Source organism: Tenrec ecaudatus, chromosome 3, assembly GCF_050624435.1.
Source record: "Tenrec ecaudatus isolate mTenEca1 chromosome 3, mTenEca1.hap1, whole genome shotgun sequence".
NCBI classification, from domain to species: Eukaryota; Metazoa; Chordata; class Mammalia; order Afrosoricida; family Tenrecidae; genus Tenrec; species Tenrec ecaudatus.
Window position 1 is genome coordinate 186250332 of NC_134532.1, and position 22121 is coordinate 186272452.

Consider the following 22121-nt stretch of genomic DNA (forward strand, 5'->3'; position numbering starts at 1 on the left):
GAGAACTAATGCTCCCGACTAGAATTTCTGCTTGAATTTTGCAGTGAAACCGTAACAGTAATGTGCATATGCACCCTGCTTTCTGCCCATCCTTTTACCTGTAACCGCTCCTGCTCATGTATTCTCAATTCCCAGACTTGGTCACAAGCAATCTTCTCTGTCCTTTATTTGCATTGTGAAACCCACCGTCATCAAGTTGGTTCCAATTCAGAGGGGCCTTACATAAGGTTTCCAAGGTTGTAAATCTTGCTCACTCTCACTGCCATCAAGTTAGTTCTGACTCATAGCAATCCCATAGAACAGAATTGAACTGCCCCTGTGTGCTTCAGAGGCTGTAAATCTTTATGGGCCAAAGCCTCATCTTTCACCTCAGGAGGGATTGGTGAGTTTGAACTGTTGCCATTGTGGGTGAGTTAGAAGTGCTGACTAGCAGTTGGCAGCTGTTGTTAGGCACAGCCAATCAGGGCTGTTGTTAGACACAGCCAATCAGGGCTGTTGTTAGGCACAGCCAATCAGATTTTTAAGTTATGGTGACCCCGTGTGACACATTCGAACTGCCTCACAGGATTTTCTAGCTGTAAAATTATTTTTTAAAATCATTTTATTGGAGGCTCTTACAGATATTATAACAATCTATAAATCAAGTATATCAAGCAAACTTGTACATATGTCACCATCTTCATTTTCAAAACATTATCTTTGTTTGAGCCCTTGGTATCAGCTCCTATTTTTCCTTCCCTTCCCAGCCCTCCCACCCTCATGAACCCTTAATAAATTATATGTATATATTTTCATATCATACACCATCCACTGTATTCCTTCAGCCATATTTCTGTTATTCATTCCCCATGGGTGGGGGACAATGTTATCCATCCATCATTGCTATCAGATTGTCCTTTCTCACTCTCCCTCTTCTGGTATTGATACTCCCATTACTGTTTATAAGGGTATTATCTGTCTTGGATTCTCTGTGTCAAAGCTCTCATCTGTGCCAATGAAAATAGCAAGATTTGTGAGGTAGAACTGGGGTCATAATAGTGGGGGGAAGGAAGCATTAAAGAGGAAGTGTTTCATCAGTGCTGTACTGCACCTTGGCTGAATCGTCCCTTCTGTGAGACTCTTCTGTGAGGGGGTGTCCAATTGTCTACACATGGGCTTTGGGTCTCTGACCCCTCTTCACATCCATATAATTGTTTTTGACCTTTTGATACCTGACCCCGTCGACACCTTGTGATCGCACAGGCTGTTGTGCTTCTTCCATGTGGGCTTTGTTACTTCTCTGCTAGATGGCTGCTTGTTTAACTTCAAGCCTTTAAGACCCCAGATCTATTATTTAATAGCCGGGCACCATCAGCTTTCTTTCCCACATTTGCTGATGTTCCCATTTTGTCTTCAGCAATAGTATTGGGAAGGTGAGCATCACGCCATGCCAGGTTATTAGAACTAAGTGTTTTGTGTTGAGGAAGACTTAAAGAGGCCCAAAATCCATTGGCTACCTTAACACTACCTTAATAGTTTATGATAGCAGACTGCCAGGTCATTCTCCTGCAGGATCTTTGGGTGGGTTCACACAGTCAACCTTGTCTTTTAAAGCCAAACGCTTAATTATTGCTTTACCAGGGTTTCTTTTCTATTTGAGCCCGTGTCCTGGAAAACCCCTTGAGCTACTTCCTTTTCTTAAAGTCTACCACAGCTTGTCAATTTTGACTTCTCAGTATCTCCAAATCAATCCTCGTCATTATTAGTAGTATTTGTTTAAAGATCATATTATTGGGAGCTCTTACAGCTCTTACAACAATCCATACATCAATTGTATCAAGCAACATATGTTGCCATCATTTTCTAAACATTTGCTCTGTATTTGAGCCCTTGATATCAGCTCCTCTCTCTTCCCTCCCTCCCCCAAAGTCACCCGCATCCAGGGTGTCCCCTTGCGATCTTCTCCGTTCTGTTCTTTTGTCTTAACTCTGGGAGTCGCATCACTTCTTGCTGAGGGTCCCCCAACAGTCACACTCAGTTCTTCCATGTCTGCCTGTTTATGTGGTGCTTCAAATGCAAACTGACCGGAGATTGTTGGGCTATGTGCTCAGTAGTGTCCACCACAAAGAGGAAGAAAGGGACCTCTTACCTAATACAGAAGAAGTAATGATCTTTCACAGACCATAAAGCAATTTCTCTTTGATAACCAAATGAGACCGATAAGAAATACATATGCTTTTTTCTGTTGTAATATTTTCTATTTGTCTTCAGACAGCATTATGATAGTGCTACAAAGTTTGGCTTTTATGTTAGTTATTCCATCCATTTTAAACTGTATTTTGTGTTTATACTGTGATTTAAAAATTACATCGACATTTTCCCCCTCACTGGTATCTAGATATTGGGAATCTACATTTGACAGCCCAGCTTAGGATAAGCCATTTTAATGGTCAGAGTGCCGCTTGCATTGTTACAAAATTGTATGGCAGATCATTGCCTGGTATTGCATGAGGCACAGTTGTCTCTCTAGGCAGAACCAGTTGCAAACACAAAGATTAGTCAAATGATTCCTGTTGAATGTGAAACAGGAGCACTAGTACATGCCAAATGCATGGCCAATGGACGGTACTGAGAAAAAATAAATCGCCCAAGTCTTCTTTAATTGGCGTATGCTTTTGAAATTGCCTTGTTATTGTGAGGTCCTCTCTAGTGGAGTCCCCCACAAAGGGGCCCTGTGCGCAGCAGAATGAAACTCTGCCCAGTGTGGCACTCTTCTCACGGTGGTTACATTTCAGCCCCTTGGTGCAGCCACCTTGTCCTTCTAACTTGTTGAAGGTCATCTGTTTTTCACTGACCTAAGATGTTTGATATGTTACCATCATTGTCATCAGTTATCATTTTATTATTACTACTACACTTGTGGGCATTTCAGAAAGCAGAGAGTGATGCATTTTAAATTAAAATATATATGTTCATGGGCACATAAACATACACGTGCTGAGAAATTCTTTGGAAAGTAAAATAAATTTACATATAAATTAAGAGAGAAATGTAATTGTTTTCTGTTTTTTGTTTGTTTGTTTTTTAACTCCAGGACAACATAGATCTTTAGGCCCCAATGATTCTAAAGTGAGAAGTCTGAAAATGGATGCCAGTATTTGGAGCAATGAACTCATTGAGGTGAGCCTGGTTCACGTGTGAGATGACCGGCAGACACGGGGAAAGAAGACGACTTTCCTTAGAGGAGGAGTAGCTCTTTTAATGTGAACTGACACACAATTATTTTAAAAAGTAAAAGTTAGTGGAGCTTACCCTGTAATGACTACTTCATTATTATTGTTTTTAAGTTAGAATTTTCTTCCTTTCTCTCTATGGCAACATCGATAAAATATAAAAGAAGTTAATGAAGACTTGGTTATTTGGAAAACTTTGTTATTTTCTTTCTTGGCTCCGCTGTGGCTTTTATTGTGATCATGGCTAGCTTTTGTCTCATTTCTACAAGTGTTACTTGCCTCTGTAGGCAACATCAGCCCACCTTCTCAGCCACTTTAAATGGGTGTTTCTCACTGTGAGCTTCAAAACCTATGAACTGTTTTGCTGAAATTCACATGATTTGCGAATCGTAATAGAAGTAGTATCAGCTTTTGTACATCATCTTCCTGAAAGGGTTGGTCTTTTCATGGGCTTACCTGTGTTTCATACTGTTCAGTTTTGATTTATAAAGTGTGTTGTGAGATGTTTTCAGCAAATTCCAGGGCATGTTAGGAACTGACACACGATCATGATTACTGTTTTTTTTTTAATAATTCAGCTTTTTATTGTCATTGGAAACAAAAGAGCAAATGACTTTTGGGCTGGTAATCTGCACAAGGATGAAGAATTACCCATGGACTCCACAGTCGAAAGGAGAAAAAATTTTATCACTCAAAAATATAAAGAAGGAAGATTCAGAAAAACCCTCTTGGCATCTCTTACCAAAGAAGAATTAAATAAGGTATTTAATGCAGTGCACCAACAAACCTGAATTGCAATGTTTTATTTACTTACTCATTTATTTTTAAAAATAGGTACCAAGGTTCTTATTAATAAGGAAAACTTTTCACGATTTTAATTTATTGCAATGGCAGTTTTTCTGTTCTTTCACTGAAGTGCCCAGAATAGGAAGATTGTTTCTTCCTCTCTATGGGAAATTTCCAGCTAACATTTTATTCTTAAAACATTAACAATTTTCTCTAAGTGCCAGATAATTCACTGACGTGGTGCCATCAGACTTGACAGCATTTCCTTGGTTAATACTTTGTTACCAACTGAGAATTTGCTTGGTGGTGCTGATCTAAAGCGCCAAAATTTTCCTTGGTTGGAGACATGCCTGAACTGTGCCTCTTTCCTGCTACCCATTTAGTCTTTATGTTCTATAGAAGTTGATAACATGCCCCCCCCACACACACACTTTTTGTATGTTGACCTTCAGTCTCATCTGTAGGAGAGTCTTCTATGTATAGATACATATAAAGCATATACTCCACAGAGTTGCAGGGCTTATGCTTAAATGTATATTGACGTGTTTATCAGTACCCTAGATTTTTTCAAATGTCAGTGCTTGTTAATAAACATTGCTGGGTAGTAGCATTATGCAGATCATTTCCAAAAAGAAATAAAGATAATTTTAATGCATCTCTAGAATTGCAAAATATGTAAAATTGATTTTCATTTCTGTTCAGTTCTTTTTTTAAATCTTCCTTCCTAATACTTCTTTAGTATCAGTAAAAGGAGGTCACTACCCAATTTTAAAGTATAGATAGCGCACAATTAATGCAGGGTTCAGGATGATTACCTAAGGTAGCGAAACACAGAGGGATTCGGCTGTGGCTGGGAGGGATTGGATGATTAAATGTAGGTTGCTGTTTAGTTACTGAATTTTGTTTTGGGTGGGTTTTTCTTGTGTACTCATTATATTATTAGCATAACTACTCAATTATAGCCCACATATATAGATCAAGATTAACCTAATTACGTATACGAAGCACCAATAAATAGTACATATATGGATTTGTAGGAATGTGACCCAAGCGAACAGAGTAGAACTGGACTATGTGGTGTTCAGGGCTGTAATCTTTAAGTCGACTCCCACACCCCCTCCCATCGAGCGGCTGATGGAATGGAGCCAACAACATTTAATGAGCCGCTGAGTGTGTAACTACTGCTCCTTTAGGACTCCGTCAGCACTAGACAAGCCGAGAAACATGCAAGATCAAGTGCACTGTGTTTTTAAGGGAAAGAGTAGAGTGTCAGGGGGGTGAATAAAAGAAAAGGCCTGCCCTTAAATTGGAGATCAGAGAGTGTTAGCATGGAAAAATATTTCCTACCATTTTATCTAACATATTCCTTTGAAGAGGAGGACATATAAAACCCAAGGAGGAGTAAACCCTGCCTAAGATCAGCTGGTGAATGAGTGCAGTTAAATATAGGGCTGTAGTTTTTTTGTTCTGATTTAAAGGGCATTCTAGAGATCAGTTGCACCCCAGTGCAGATTAGTTGGTTTGACCAAGAATTGTGAGGGAATATGCCTGATCTTGGAGACTATTCACTCTGAGGTGTACGTGGGGGCAGATACTGAGCAGCTGTATTACAGAGAGCAGAATCCCTGGTGATGTGTCCAGGTGCGTCATGGCAGGATGAAGATGTGTTGAACCTGAGCGTCAGGTGGTACCTAAGTGACCAAATCATGAGGATTTGGAAGCAAATGAGAGGGCAGTAAAATAAGGCCGGGATCACACGTAAAGTGAGATCAAAGAGAAGGCGACTACATATGAGGACTGCTTACTAAACCTCAGATTTCAGCCATTTCGGGGGTTTGTACAAGGATGGCACATACCAGAAGTATCGTCTCCTCCCCCCAGGATTTGTTGGCACATAATTTACATATGATACAAATCAATGGGGCAGTCATTCAGTCATATCAAGGAGACTTGTACAGTCATTACACGTCTATTTCAGAGACCCCCGCCCCCCGGGTTATATCACATTTAAAATGAGTTGTGAAATCACAGTCCATTTTGATGCCCCTCCTTCCCCACTTCATTATTTCCCTTCCTGCCTCCCCCGACCCCACCCCTGTATTCCCTGCCTCCCCTTGTGTCAGTTATTATCCTGTGCATCCACCCCCCTGTGCTTCACAGCGTGACACCCAGCAGAAAACCACGAAAAACAGAATCGGATTAAGGTGATAAGGACAAAATCATAGTAGTATAAAGACAAGACTACAAATAAGATTTAAGGAAGAAAAGTCCCCCATCGACATCCCAAAAGCCAGGGAAGAAATTTCTGTCCCAGAATAAGTAAGAGCTCCTTGCACCCAGAACAAATTCAGGTTGCGTCTATAGGGAGGTCAAGTCAGCAAGTCTGGAGTTTGATCCAGCATCATCAAGATTGTAATGTCTCTGCCTGTTTTGCCTGTGGCTAAGACAGATCTGCCTCTGGTTCATTCGGACTAGATGCTCCGCAGAGGGGTCTGGGGCTCCCACCATCCTCCTTAGCCTTCTACAAATTGGGTGTCATAATTTTAGCTCAGATTCATTGCTCTTCACCGTATTCAAACTTTGTAATTGGCATCTTTGGATCACACAAGCTGGTGTGCTTCTTCTGTGTGGACTTAAATGACTCCTCGCTTAGATGGCTGCTTGTTTGAATACAAGCCTCTAAGATACCCAGACACTGTTTTGATTGGTAGCTGGGCACCGTCTACTTTCTTCACCATGCTTTGCTATAGCACCCTTATCGGCAGGGATCATTCCGTGGAGGTGAGTATGGAGTAGGCACAGGGCTCCTCAAACTTTTTAAACAGGGGCCAGCTCACTGTCTCTCAGACCCGTTGGAGGGCCGGACTATAGTTTAAATAAAAACTATGAGCAAATTCCTATGCACATTGCACATATCTTATTTTGAAGTAAAAAACAAAATGGGGTCAAAACACCCAGCGGGCCGGATAAATGTCCTCGGCAGGCCACTTATGGCCCGCGGGCCATAGTTTGAGGATGCTGGGAGTAGGGCCATGATGTTAGAACTGATTTTTCTTAAGTTGGAGCTAGGATTTAGTGCGAGCCCAAAACCTATTCCTGGATCTGTGCTTTTTTTAAATTTGCTGTAACGTGAGAGTTAATACATATTTCATATCATTCCATAGTTAAATCTTGAAAAGTATCTCTTTCTGGCTCTTTCTCTCTGCACACTCATGCTCTGGCATCTTCTGGGGGTTGGAGGGGGGCCAGAAGGAGCTTGAATTAGTGTTTTACTCATTTTTCAAAGTCCTAAAGTAGGACAATAATTTGAACATTCTACAGACCCTGCTTAGGAGACAAATATACACGCATAAATCCACACAAACTCTTAAGAACATGCTCACACACGTATTAGGATTCATATCATGAAATATTGCTAGATACTTTATTTCATTTGAAATGTTTTAAATTTTTAAACATCAGCCGTTGCCATACTTTATGAGTGTAAAACCCTCTTCACAACTAAATAGGGTTGACTGAAAGGTGTGGCACTTCCCTGGAACAGAAGCACTGACTGGAGCCTGAGAGGACACGGGCTGCTATGGAAGGCCGCCGGAAGCAGGTCGTAGTAGCAGCAATCATGCCCGTTAGCCGATTCAGGTCACAAGTATCCGTAACTCGGTTAGGAAATAAAAAGGAATACAAGCGCTATCTCAGAAGTGAATTAGCAGGCTTTCTCTGTTTAGCTTCTAGAATTAAATCCTCTCTGATATAGTGCTTATTCATTTACCTCCAGGCTCTCTGTGCTGCGGTGGTGAAAGCTGATGTTCTGGAAACGATGGCTCTGCTGTTCAGTGGAGCTGATGTCATGTGTGCCACCGGCGATCCCGTGCACAGCACCCCATACCTGCTGGCCAAGAAGGCTGGGCAGAGTCTGCAAATGGAATTTCTCTACCACAACAAATTCTCAGGTGAGCCGCTCACCCTGTTCATGTGCTCTCAGCTGGTGGGTTCCTGAAAGCACACCGCCTCGAATCTGCGTGTATTTATCAAGAAGGAAACAAGGGAGAAAGCCATCATGATCTAAAAGATTAAAGATTTTTGAGAGTAATTATTTTTTACTTCATTTATAGAATGTTCAGCCAGTAAATTTTATTTCTCCAGTCTTAAGAATGGAAGATTAAAAGAGTTAATCTCACATAATCTTTTCCACCAACATGACATTCAGTGTTTATGTTAATTAGCTTGACTATGCTGTTTTTTGTGTGAAGTCAAATAAATAGTTCTGTGTACTAAATTTGTGCTGTACTCCATGAAGTTCATCTTCTAACTTAGACTTCATATTTAATTGCAGAAGAAAAATTATTTTAGATTTCACAGGTATTATTTTTAATTTTTCCAGATTTCCCACAGCATGATATTCCTTCTGAGGGTGGATTAAGTCAAGAGAGCTGCCAGTCCACCTTTCTCTGTGACTTTCTTTATCAAGCTCCCGCTGCGGCTTCTAAACTCTCCTCAGAGAAAAAACTGCTTGAAGGTATATTTTTTCATCCTAGATTTTGTTACTGGAAAAACTTTATTGTATTATCAAAACAATTTAAAATTTTGATTGTTTTCCCCTAAGATGTTAGATTTGATCTTGCAATAGAGGAATAGTTCTAAAGGATTTATAAGTGCTTTCGGGTGCAGCTCTTATTCCATGTGATGCAGCTGGGATTGACCCAGGGTTGGAATGCTGAATGAGCCCTCAGCAGAAGTACTCATGCCCCCCCACCCTGGGGCCAACGGACGCATCAGCAGGATGCTGGAGCACGTGATTGCTAAGTGAACTAACTGGCAGCTGTTGAACCCACTCATCAGCTCTGTGAAGGAAAGATGAGCTATCAGTTAATATAAAAATAAAGCCCAGCATACCCTAGGAGGACATTCTCTGTCACTCAGGAGTCAGTGTAAGTCAGAATCGCCTCAGGGATGTCTAACAGCAGCACCACCTAGGGGCGAGGCCATTATGTTCCACGTGTGGAAAGCTCTTCCATGTTGTTAGGGGCCATGGAGTGGTTTCATCAGAGGGCCAGTCTCTGCACAACAGAAGGACACACCCCCTCTGTGAACCCAGTGCTGTAGCTCCTGTGATCAATCCCTCTCCCTTGGGATCTGTCTCGTTTTCTTGGACCCTCTAGTTTACAAAACGTGATATCCTTTTCCAGTGGCTTGTCTCTCCCAAGAGCATGTCCAAAGTAACTGAGAAAAAGTCGTCCCATTCCTGTGCCGAAGGGGCATTCAGGTTGTACTTCTTCCAAGACAGATTTGTTCTTCCAGGAGGCCATGATACGTTCAGTGTTCTGCACCCCAGCACCTCATTGTAACATAGTTCATTCCACAGAGTGTGAAGACCAGCTCTTTTCTTTAGAGGCAGGCAGCCCACCTGTAAGAGACATTATACACAAAGCTGACCGTGTAAAATGAACTGACAAGTTTCAGCACATATTTTATCAGCATTCTAGATGAGATCACATAATTCGATTTGTTCTGATTAAAAGGAGATGTGTTTTTTAAAAAAGGGAAGGATGGCTTTTGAAAATGGACATTTGTTTTTAAAAATTCTGTCTGTTGGCATTATTTGAACAGAGACATGGTGGGTGGATATTTATCCATTGATTTATTCATGCACCCCATGTGAAACGCATGTATTGGGCATCAGGAGTATAAAAATGAGTGACACACACACCTCATGTCCTTTTTAGACCTCTTCTCAATAATTTGAGAAATACATCCCAGGAAATAAGATTTTTCTACTATTATAAGCCATGGTCATTGAGAGTCCGACTGAGTCCGGCTTTAATTCCCCAGGTAGTATGTTGCTGTGTGCCAGTGAGTTGATTTTGATCCATTGCAGTCCTGTAGCACAGAATAGAACAGTGCTTCCTACAGTGTGAAGGAATGGTTTTTTTCAGAGATAGATCACCTGGCCTTTCTTCCGAGGCACCTCTTGGCAGACTGGAACCTCCAGTTTTCCGGGTAGGAGCCAAATGCACAAGCTATTTGTACTGTCCAGGACCTCAATTTTACTTCTATGAAGGAGAAATAAAGGTAAAACAGAGGATTTTAAATATAATGTTTTTGAAGAATTGAAAAGCATCCTCTAATTTAAAATTAAGCTTATTTTTCCCTTTTTAACTAGGTTTATAATTTTTATCAACTTTCTAGTTTGTCTTTATAGGTTCTTGAAATAAAATGTTTCTTCTTAATCACTTGAGGTCTAAGTTGACTTATTAAGCTATTATAACTAAACCTTTCATTTTACAATTTAAACATCAAATATGGATGTTTCTGTGAAAATGAATTTTCACAGAGATGGAAACTAGTGCATTCTATGTATAGGTAATTTAATTAGAAATCTGCTCTCCTTTGGGAACATTGTCTTTCAAGAAATAAGAAATTGAGCCTTTGTGGTTTGGCTCTGCGGCACAACAGAAAAGACTGCATTTGAAAAGAACTGCCTGGCAAGGTATATTTTGACTCTCGTTATTTCTTCCATCCAATTTACAAGCAGGTTCTTTAGTTCTAAACGGAAAATGACCTTGAGTCAGTTGGCTGCTCTCCGTCTTCCCTGAGAACACGTTGGTCTCAGTCGCCATCCGTTCCTGCTTATGCTCCCAGTGTGCATCTGCCTTCGCTCTCTTCCAAACTCTTCTCTCCAAAGTCTTTTTCGTGCTCTTTAAAAGTACGTAGATCCATTGCGTGAAGATATTCAGTGACGCTTCCTGTCCAAGAATATAACCCTACTCCTCATTTTGGTCTAAAAGACCTTTCCCTTCCTCCCCGATATCATCTCATATCATGTATCTCTCTCTCCCCTCTTGTGTCTGGCGACACTGGTTTCTCTGTATTCTGGGAACATGGCATATTCTTTCCTGCCTCTCCTGAATTGTCATGCTTTTTTTTTTTTTGTTGTTGCTTTTATTTTATTTTTTTTTCTTCTTTTACATTTTATTAGGGACTCCAACAACTCTTACCACAATCCATACATATACATACATCAATTGTACAAAGCACACCCATACACTCCCTGTCCCAAACACTCTCAAGGCATTTGCTCTTCACCTAAGCCCCTTGCATCAGGTCCTCCTTTTTTTCCCCCCCTCCCTCCCTTTTCCCCCTTCCCTCATATGCCCTTGGTAATTTATACCTCGTTATTTTGTCATATCTTGCCCTATTCGGGGTCTCCCTTCCCCCCTTCTCTGCTGTCCCTCTCCCAGGGAAGAGGTCACATGTGGCTCCTTGTAATCGGTTCCCCCTTTCCAACCCACTCACCCTCCACTCTCCCAGCATCGTCCCTCACGCCCTTGGTCCTGGAGGTATCATCCACCCTGGATTCCCTGTATCTCCAACCCTCATATGTACCAGTGTACAGCCTCTGTCCTATCCAGCCCTGCAAGGTAGAATTCGGATCATGGTAGTTGGGGGGAGGAAGCATCCAGGATCTGGGGGAAAGCTGTGTTCTTCATCGATACTACCTCACACCCTAATTAACCCATCTCCTCTCCTAAGCCCCTCTATGAGGGGATCTCCATTGGCTGACACTTGGGCCTTGGGTCTCCACTCTGCACTTCCCCCTTCATTTAATATAATATATATATACACATACATATATACATATACACATAGATACACATACATACACACACTTATATCTTTTTTTTTTTTTTTGCATGATGCCTTATATCTGGCCCCTTGGGCACCTCGTGATCGCACTGGCCGGTGTGCTTCTTCCATGTGGGCTTATTTGTTTCTGAGCGAGATGGCCGCTTGTTCACCTTCAAGCCTTTAAGACCCCAGACACTATCTCTTTTGATAGCCGGGCACCATCAGCTTTCTTCACCACATTTGCTTATGCACCCATTTGTCTTCAGCGATCCTATCATGGAGGTGTGCAGTCAATGATATGATTTTTTGTTCTTTGATGCCTGGTAACTGATCCCTTTGGGACCACTCGATCACACAGGCTGACGTGTTCTTCCATGTGGACTTTGTTGCTTCTGAGCTAGATGGCCGCTTGTTTATCTTCAAGCCTTTAAGACCCCAGTCACTATCTCTTTTGATAGCCGGGCACCATCCGCTTTCTTCACCACATTTACTTGTTCACCCATTTTGGCTCCAGCTGTTGTGTCGGGAGAGTGAGCATCATAGAGTTCCAATTTAATAAAAGAAGGTATTCATGCATAGAGGGAGTGTTTGAGTAGAGGCCCAAGGTCCTTCCGCCACCTTAATACTTGGCCTATAAATATAGACACAAAGATCTATTTCCCCAACCTCCTATATATATTTGCATGTACATGTCTTTGTCTAGACCTCCATGAATGCCCTTTGACTCCTAGCTCTTTCCTCCATCTCCCTTGACCTTCCTCCTGCCCTACTACCATGCTTCATTGCCACCTGGGCTAGAGTATACCTCTTCTCTAAGCAACCTTACCCTTGATCATTTCCCACCAGGCCTGCCACTCCCCCTTCTCTACCCTTTGGGGTCCCATGTTTTTCCCTTGTCCCTGGGTTTGTTAACACCACTTCCTTACCCCCCCCTACCCCCCACCCCAAGTCCCCCCGGAACTGTCGGTCCCGTTGTTTTTCATCCAGATAGTTCATCCAGCCTGTCCTATTCAGACAGACCTGTGGAGTCACTAACATGCACGAAAACTAGACAGAGGAACACAAAGCAACAGTATATAACCAGACAACAAAACAACCAAAACAAACCACTGAAAAAGAACAGAACAAAACAGTTCACAAGAGAAAAGCTTGTAGTTAGTTCAGGGATCTTTCTGGCCCTTAGGAGCGTTTTCCAGTCCAGTCTGTTGGGGCACCACGCCCTGGCCCCAAAGTCCACTTTCAGCATTCCCTGGGGACCTTGCCACTCCATTCCCTTGCTGTTCCGCTGCACTCCCCCAGTGCATTGCCTCGGTGTGGTGGGATCAGGTCAGGTGCAATTCCCACACTGTGTCTCCGGTGCTGTCCCTGTATCGCCCTTAGTCACTGAGGGGCATCATGTCTCATAGTAGGGCCAGCCATGTTGTTCTCTCTGTGGACTGGCTGCTCTACTCAGGAACATCATCATCACGGCCTGGTGGGCCAGGCTGTGCTCCACTCTCTCCTCCTGCCCCTTCATCTGCTCCCGTGTGCTCTGATCAAATATGTCCATCTCCCATAGCTGCAGGGTCAATGTCGTCCTTTGGAACAAGTTCTTTTCGGGGGAGGGGCAGGAATCCACTTAATTTATGGTGCTGGGGCCTGCCTCCCAGACCTCTCCACCGGTTCCGTCCTCCACGCCGGGATAATGCATTCACACCTTGCGACACTGGGTTGAAGTCTGGTCCCACTTTCCCTGTGGAGATATAAACAATACCCTCCCCTTGGGTGGATTAATGCCCCATTTCTGTCATGCTGATTGTACTTACCTCAGGGGACTCATGTTGTACCTGTCCCTTTGGGACTGGCTTACCTCGCTTAGCATAATTCCTTCCAGCTCTTCCCATGAAATAACGTGTTTCATGTGCTCATCGGTGCTTTTCAGTGCTGCATAATACTCCATTGTGTGTATGTGCCAAAGTTTGCTAATCCACTCGTCTATCGATGGAAACTTAGGCTGTTTCCAAGTCTTTGCTATTGTGAATTGTGCCGCAATAAACATTGGAGCGCATATGACTGGTCGTGTTTTATTTGCTGCTTCAACCGGGTATATGCCCAGTAGAGGGATGGCTGGGTCGTAAGGTAGATCAATTTCCATTTTCTTTAGGTATCGCCAGATTGCTTTCCACAGTGTCTGTACAAATCTGCACGACCACCAGCAGTGGAGGAGGGTTCCTATTTCACCACAGCCCCTCCAACACTTGTTGCTCTCTGATTTACTGATCTGGGCTAGCCTCAGGGGTGTTAGGTGGTATCTCATGGTTGTTTTGATTTGCATTTCTCTTATGGCAAGGGACTTCGAGCACTTTCTCATATATTTATTGGCCATATTGATCTCCTCTCTAGTGAAAGTTCTTCTCATTTCTTTTGCCCACTTCCTTAGGGGGTTAACTGTTTTCCTCTTTTTGCAGGTCATGATGGTGTTGTAGATTTTAGTAATGAGCCCTTTGTCTGACGTGTCATTACTAAAAATCTTCTCCCAGTCTGTGGGTTGCCTTGTCACCCTCTTGGCAAAGTCTTTCGAGGTGCACAGGTGTTTTATTCTTATTAGATCCCATTTGTCGATTTCCAGATCACCTGTGTGTGTCCCCTTCCCTGTTGCAGTGAGCCTATGTGCTCCCTGGGCCAGTGCTCTGAGATTAGTCCTGATTCCTTCCTTAATGGTCCTGATGGTTTGGGGTTTGACTTCTAGATCTGTGATCCACCTTGAGTGTATTCTTGTGCATGGGGTGAGGTAGACGTCTTGTTTCAACTTTCTACATGTGGATATCCATTGTTTCCAGCACCACTTATTAAAGAGGGCATCTGCTTCCCACTTGACGTTTTTGGGACCCTTGTCGAAGATCAGTTGTCTATATGCTGATGATTTTACTCCTGGGCTTTCTATTCTTTTCCACTGGTCTGAGTGTCTATCATTGTGCCAGTACCATGCTGTTTTGACCACTGTAGCTGTGTAGTAGGCATTAAAATCAGGCAGGGCGAGTCCTCCAATTGTGTCCTTCTTCTTGAGGAGTTCTCTGCTAATTCTGGGTTTCTTCCCTCTCCATATGAAGTTGGTGGTCAGTTTTTCCAATTCTTTGAAGAAGGTTGATGGTAATTGGATTGGTATAGCATTGAACTTGTAGAGTGCTTTAGGAAGAACTGTCATCTTTACTATGTTCAGCCTACCTAACCATGAGCAGGGGAGCTTCATCCATTTGTGAAGGTCACTTTTGGTTTCCTGTAATAGGGTTTTATAATTATGCTTATATAGGTCTTTAGTATTTTTTGTTAAGTATATTCCTAGGTATTTCAGTTTGTTCTTGGCTACTGTGAAGGGTACTTCCCTCTTAATCGCCTCTTCCATGGCCCTGTCCGATGTGTATAGAAACCCTACCGACTTCTGTTTATTGATCTTGTATCCTGCTACCCTTCCGTATTCCTCTATTGCTGTAAGTATTCCAACTGTGGAGTTTTGGGGGTCTTCAATGTATAGGATCATGTCATCTGCAAATAACGATAGTTTCACCTCCTCCTCTCCCAACTGGATCCCTTTGATGTCCTTCCGCTGTCTTATGTTGTTAGCCAGAACCTCCAAAACGATATTGAATAGAAGAGGGGACAGGGGGCATCCTTGTCTTGTACCCTTTTTCAGTGGTATTGTTCTTGTCTTTTCTCCATTGACTATGATGTTGGCTGTGGGTCTTTCATAGATAGCTTGTATGAGCTTGAGGAACTTACCTTCCAATCCTATCTTCATGAGTGTTTTGATTAGGAATGGATGCTGGATGTTGTCAAATGCTTTTTCTGCATCTATGGATATTATCATATGGTTTTTATCCTTTTTCTTCTCGATGGGGTGTATGATATTGATGGATTTTCGGGTGTTAAACCATCCCTGCATCGCTGGGATGAATCCTACTTGGTCGTGGTGAATGATATGTTTGATGTTCCTTTGTATTCTATTGGCCAATATTTGTTAAGGATTTTTGCATCTATGTTCATTAGAGATATTGGTCTATAATTCTCTACACTTGTGGGGTCTTTTCCCTGTTTGGGTATCAAAGTAATGCTGGCTTCGTAAAATGAGTTTGGGAGCTTGCCGTTCTTTTCTATGTTCTGGAATACTTTGTGGAGGATCGGTGTCAGCTCTTCCCTGAATGTTTGGTAAAATTCTGCTGTGTAGCCATCTGGCCCTGGGGCCTTTTTCCTTGGTAGGTTTTTGATGACACTCTCTATTTCTTCCTTCGCTATGGGTTTGTTGAGGTTCTTGATCTCTGTCTCAGATAATCTAGGGATAGATTGTTTTTCTAAATATTTATCCATGTCTTCCAGGTTTCTGAGTTCATTAGAATACAAACCTTCATAGTACTTTGTGATTATCCTTTTTATCTCATTGGGGTCTGTTGTTATTGCCCCCGATTCATCCCTCATCGTGGCTATTGATGATTGTTCCTTTCTATCTTTGGTAAGCTTTGCCAGGGGAGTGTCAATTTTATTAATTCGTTCATAAAACCAGCTTCTAGTTGCGTTAATCCTTTGCATTGTTCTTTTGTCTTCCCACTGGTTTAACTCCGCCCTGATTTTTATTATTTCTTTTCTCTTGCTATTGGAGGGGTAGTTCTGTTGACTCTGTTCTAGTTGTTGGAGGTTTTGTGTTAACATATCTGTCATACGCCTTTCTTCTTTTTTCATGTATGCATTCAGTGATATCAAGCTACCTCTGATAACTGCCTTTGCAGTGTCCCATAAGTTTTGATATGTTGTATGCTCGTTCTCATTAGTTTCTAGAAATTTCCTGATATCCTCTCTGATCTGGACCTTAACCCATTCATGTCGCAGGAGATCGTTGTTTATTCTCCAATTGGTGACCCTTGCTTTTCTGGGTGCCCTCCTATTAATCTCCAGCTTTATGGCATGGTGGTCTGTGAAAGACGTCTGGATAATATCTATGTGTTTGAATTTACTCAGGCTGGCCTTGTGCCCCAGCATGTGATCTATTCTTGAGAAAGATCCGTGTGGATTGGAGAAGAATGTGAAACCTTTTGCTTTTGGATGAAAGGCTCTATAGATGTCTATCAGGCCCTGTTGCCTAATTACATTGTTTAGCTCTCTGGCCTCTTTGCTGAGCTTCTTTCCCTGTGACCTGTCTTTCTCTGATAGTGGAGTGTTGAAGTCCCCCACTATTATTGTTGTTTCCATGATTTCTTCTGTCATTTTTTTAATAGTTTGTTTGACGAAATTTGCCGCACCATTATTAGGTGCGTAAATATTCAGTATGCTTATTGCTTCCTGGTTTACTGAGCCTTTGAGCATTATGTAATGTCCCTCTTTGTCTCTTTTTATGTTTTGGATCTTGAGATCCATTTTGTCGGAGATTAAGATAGCCACTCCTGCCTTCCTGGAGTTACCATTTGCTTGGTAAACTTTCTTCCAGCCCTTTATTCTCAGCATATGCTTGTCTGCTTGCTTAAGGTGTGTCTCTTGCAGGCAGCAGATTGATGGGTTATGTTTTCTAATCCAATCCTCCAGCCTCTTTCTTTTAACATATGAATTGAGCCCATTTGTATTCAAAGTGATTATTACAATCTCTGGCTTCATGGTTGCCATATTCTGTTTTGTGTTTTGGGTCTTTGCCTATCTTCCTTCATATCAGTGTACTGCGTTTGAGTGGAGGGTTTCTATCCTGTCCTCTTTTCCATCTGAGACCGTGTTGTCCTGGTACGTGTTGCTGGCATGTTGGCTTCTAGATGGAGATGGGCTATATGGTGGTCTCCTGGAGGTTCTAGTTGGAGCTTGATCTTCTGGCCATAGTGAGTCAGCCAGTATGTTCTGCAGGGTCGGGTGACTTGCAGTATATTTTTTGAGTTCTTCCTTGTCCTGGAAGACCCTTATCTTACCCTCTATCTTAATGGATAACTTGGCAGGGTATAGGATTCTGGGGGAGGCATTTTTATCTTTCAGAATTTGGAAGATGCTGCTCCATTCTCTCCTCCTCTTCATGGTTTCAGCTGATAAGTCTGAGCATACCCTTACCTGCGCTCCTTTGTATGTGACTGTCTTCCTTTCTCTTGATGCTCGTAGAATTTTCTCTTTTTCCTCTAAGTTGGATAATTTTACAATTATATGCCTTGGCGTGTTCTTCTTGGTGTTTAGCTTAGCCGGCGTCCTCTCTGCTTCCTGTATGAGAGTCGGATTCTCCTTTGTTAGGTTGGGGAAATTTTCTTCCAGGAATTCCTTTGCTATCTTGGCGGTCGATTTGTGTGTTATGTTGTGTTCCGGTAGACCGATTATTCGAATATTATTCCTCTTCATAGCATCTGTCATTGATCTCAGGCTGTCTTCTGTTTCTTTAATTTTCCTATCTGATTGTTTTTCTCGCTTGCTTCGTTTGGTTTGAGCGTCCTCGAGTTCACTGATACGGTTCTCAGCCTCCTCAAGCCTAGATATAGCTTCTGTGACCTTTTGTGTGGCCTCTGCTACCTCCTCTGTTAGTTTCTGCAGTTCCTTTTGGTGGATAGTATTCATCCCCTCTATTGTGGACTTCATCCCCTCTATTGTGCATTTCATCCCTTCTATCGTTGCATCCTTATTTTGGTTTGCTTCTCTTAGCTCCTGTATTACTGCAAGCAGAGTTCTGAAGATTTCCTTTTGTGGCTGATCTATATCTGTTTCTTCTATGAGTGATGTTAGGTCTGTTAAAGTGCCTCGTTTTTCTGATTTTTTTGTTGGGAGTGATGTGGTCTGTTGATTTTTCCTTGATCCTTTAATAGGCCCCATGCTTCTGGGAGACAGGAGTAACCTTATTGTGTGGAGGCTCAGGCCACTGTGCCGTCTCCTGGGGTGGCTGGGGCGGGCTGCGGCAGGCTTAGGGCTGGCACTGGGGACCCAACAGGGCCCCAGGTGGTGAGAGCTGGCTGGAGCTCACTGAGGGCTCCTCAGGGACTGCAAAGTCGAGACCCAGGCTCCCCTGCAGGTGGAGTGTTTGATCTGCCCGGGCTGTGAGCGGGCGCGGGGAGGCCCCTTGGATAGCTGCACAGGCAGCTGCGGGACACTGCAGGGAACAATGGTGTTCGCTCTCTGCCCTTTTGGCGCGAAACCGCGGGGGGTAATGGCGCCGGCAAAGGAGGCTTGGCGCGAAACCGCAGGGGGCAATGGCGCCCTTCTTCTGCTCAGGCTCAGAGTCGCGGCTGCCGGGGTCCCCTCAGCACCCTGGGGAGGGCACCTACTCTTGTGCCTTGCGCAGGGGGGGGCCCTTGGTGGGCAGACTCAACAGCGCGGGGCACGGCGCTCTTCGGAAGCTCAGGGTCCAGGACAGGCGCGGGTTGAGCTATGGCTCCTGTTGGCGGGAAGTGCTCAGCGCAGGGTCCCCGCCAGGAGTGGAGCTGGCGCTAGGCTGCCAGGGGCTGGCGGGGGCGGGCGGGGGTGGGAGGCCGGCGCACGGAGGGCAGGTGGAGAGGTCCGCGGCAGCGGTGCGGGTGGATGGTCCCCCGTGGGGGTCGCCAGACAACCCGCGGGTCTGCTCCCCTGAGCTTGGATGAATGGAGGGAGGGACGTGGGCCCGAGGGCAGATCGCTGCCCTGCGGGGAGAGGGGAACTGCGGGAGAGGAAAGCTTCTCTCCCAGTGGGGATCCGCGAGTGGGGAGTGGGGAGTGGGCCGCTGGAGTAGGGGAGCGTGACCTGCTGCGCCTGTCTAGGCAGGGCAGGCAAGTGGCTCTGGGCTGGCGTCCGGTTTGGGGATGGAGCCTAAGCCGGTCGCCAGTGAGCTCACGGCAGCTTAGTGGCCAGAGATGTCCCACTAGTCCGGTCTTCTTTCACCTAGACCCCTGCTCCGGACAAATACGTGGGGTAGGACTGGGGTGCTGTCCCAGGGGGATATTTCACTCACCAGACTCTTACTATTCAGCTACCTGGTCGCCAGTCCCGCTTTGTTTGGAGGAGCTCTCAGAGTATGCGGGTGTCCCTGTCGGCCATCTTCCCCCTCTCTCCTGTCATGCTTTTTTTCTGTCTGCTCTCTAAAGAAGGCCCTTCACCAGTCTGCCTCCTTCTCACCTCTTCAAGTTCAATTCTGTTGCCACGTAGGCAGGCAGGCCCCACCGACACGGTGCTCTCACTGCTGAGTCTTTGATCGTGAGGCTGCTGCTTGATCCTGTCATCACTCCACACTTAAAGGGCACCAGGTGACCGGTCCTGATTGTTTTTAAACCCTCCCAGTGGAGTGTGAGTATGATGAAGTGCCAACATTTTATGCCTTATTTAGATTTATCAAATCTTTGGTGCAAAATCCAGTTTATAAACGGCTGTTGAATGAGTGACTAGTTAGTTCTCTAATCCAGTTATCACCTTGCAAAGGACAAGCCCATGGGAACATTTCCTGTGGGATCTGGGCATTTCCTTATGATCTTCGTATAAACAGGTATGGACATGGGGACAGGACATTCTCTAGTTTCAGAAAGAGCCTACTTTACAACGATGAAGAAAACTATCGAACTGGCAAGAAACATGCGGTAGTTTAGGATTTGCTTCTCTCCCCCCTAACCCCTTAAGACCTCCCCGACCTCCCAAAGTTCTGCAGTAATGTTACTGCTATTGAACGTAAGATTTACCCTGACCCCCCCAAAAAATCATTTGGAAACATTTAGAGATTAAAGTGTGGTTGTCACCCCTGCCTCTGACGGTAAGCTCCTGGACGGACTGCTCCATCAGCTCTTGACAGGATGGCCACCGAGCCAACTGATTAAAAATGAAGAAGCCCGAGAATAAAATGCACGCAGTCCTTCAGAGAGGTCCAGAGGCTTCAAGTTGTCAGTTCAGGTTTGCAGGGTTTGAAGTGTTTCTAGCCCCTGGTTATGAAGACTGATCGGCAGTTTTCTTTTTCCCTTTTCAATTTAATGCTCATGAAAAGGAAGATTGATAGTCCTTGTTAAACCTAAGTACAGAGTTGAATAATAGCATCCTGGTTTCGTTTTCTGCTTGTTCCCTGTCAACCATATCAACCCACCCCCCACCCATTGGTATTATTACCTGGATTTGTTGACACAGTGTTTGTCAAAAAAAGAAACAACCCAAAAATTGTGTGTGTGTGGATGGAGGGGGGAGAGTGAGAGATGACATAGTTTACTGAAAATGGTATTTCTTCTATATTTACCTTATTTTATGGATTAGCATTGTGGATTAGCATTGTAAAGATATTTTGTCATATAACTGCCTAGTTTGTGCAGTTTAAGAATGATTTATTTGAAGATAATGGTATCCAACTGAGTACTCCGATTATCAATGGACTCTGAATTACGTCACTTAGTTATGTACCTTGTAGAGCAGGGGTCCTCAGACTTTTTAAGCAGGGCTCAATTTACTGTTCCTCAGACGCGTTGGAGGGCCAGACTATACTATAGGTTGGGGGAAAAAAAGAATGAACAAATTTCTATTCAGACTGCATATATCTTATTTTGAAGTAAAAAACAAACAAATGGGACAAAAACATCTGGTGGGCCGAGAAATGTCCTTGGTGGGCCGCATGTGGCCCGCTGGCCGTAGTTTGAGGACGCCTGTTGTAGAGCATAGAAATCATGCTTTAAAAGTAATTTCACCCTATCATAGTTATTGGGCACATATGTATTAAAATGATGACCTCGTATTTATCCTAATACATTTTTAAATAGACATATATGAAATTGTTTCAGGAAATTCATAAAAAAATGAGATTGAAAGATAATGGACATTTTCCACGAAGCTTCTTCCTGCACTTCAAACATAAGATAATCACAGAGGCAGTTTGTGCAGTGATGAAAAGTATAGTTTCTGGAACTCGCTTGCACAGTTCCCCTCCCCTCTGTTGCTGGGAGTGTGGCCTGGGGAACTGCTCTTTGCTTGCAGAAGAGGGTGTACGGAATGGGTGGAATTTGACTCAGAGGGTTGTGCTAAGAGTCCGTGAGTCAATGACTTTGAACTGCTTGGAAGAGTCCCTAGAGTGGACCAGAACATTGCTGGTCTGATGCATGGAGGCAGTGGCTGAGGGCATCTGCAGAGCCAAAGTGAAGAAACAGAGTCCAGGTGGTACAGCCACGGAGGCTGCTGAGGAAACAGTGGAGCCCACTGAGGAGGAAGTCAGTGAGCTCTGGCAACGCTCCTCTCCCAAGACAGCCACTTACCTGACGGGCCAACTGGTGACCAAATGATGAGGGTGTTGATGAGATCTAGATAGTAGGAGTAACTAGCCTACTTGAAGTATTGTAAAAAAAAAAAAACGAAGGATCCTGCCATAAAATTAGTATAAGCATAATGAACTTAATCCAGAGGTATGCTGGGCCCTAGCTGTATCTGGATCAGATCAACTTGCTGGTACTACAAGTTGGATGTGTGTTTGAAAAAACTAGAAGCCAAGTTTAGGGAGCTGGAGGAGCGGTGCAAAACTTGCCTCCTATGGAGCAGCTAGTACTTTCGTTTTTGTTTTGGGTGTGTACGAATGTTTTACCAGGTACG

General features: G+C 43.7%; 1 protein-coding gene across 2 annotated transcripts in view; it reads left to right on the forward strand.

The window, feature by feature from the left end:
• The window catches only part of ARAP2 (ArfGAP with RhoGAP domain, ankyrin repeat and PH domain 2), a 270205-nt gene that overhangs the window by 142229 nt on the left and 105855 nt on the right, over positions 1-22121 (forward strand). For both annotated transcript variants that reach the window (XM_075544450.1, XM_075544452.1), the window contains exons 12-15: positions 3074-3159; positions 3791-3973; positions 7774-7948; positions 8380-8514. In XM_075544450.1, coding sequence (XP_075400565.1) covers positions 3074-3159; positions 3791-3973; positions 7774-7948; positions 8380-8514 — 579 coding nt within the window. The remainder of the gene's footprint in view (positions 1-3073; positions 3160-3790; positions 3974-7773; positions 7949-8379; positions 8515-22121) is intronic.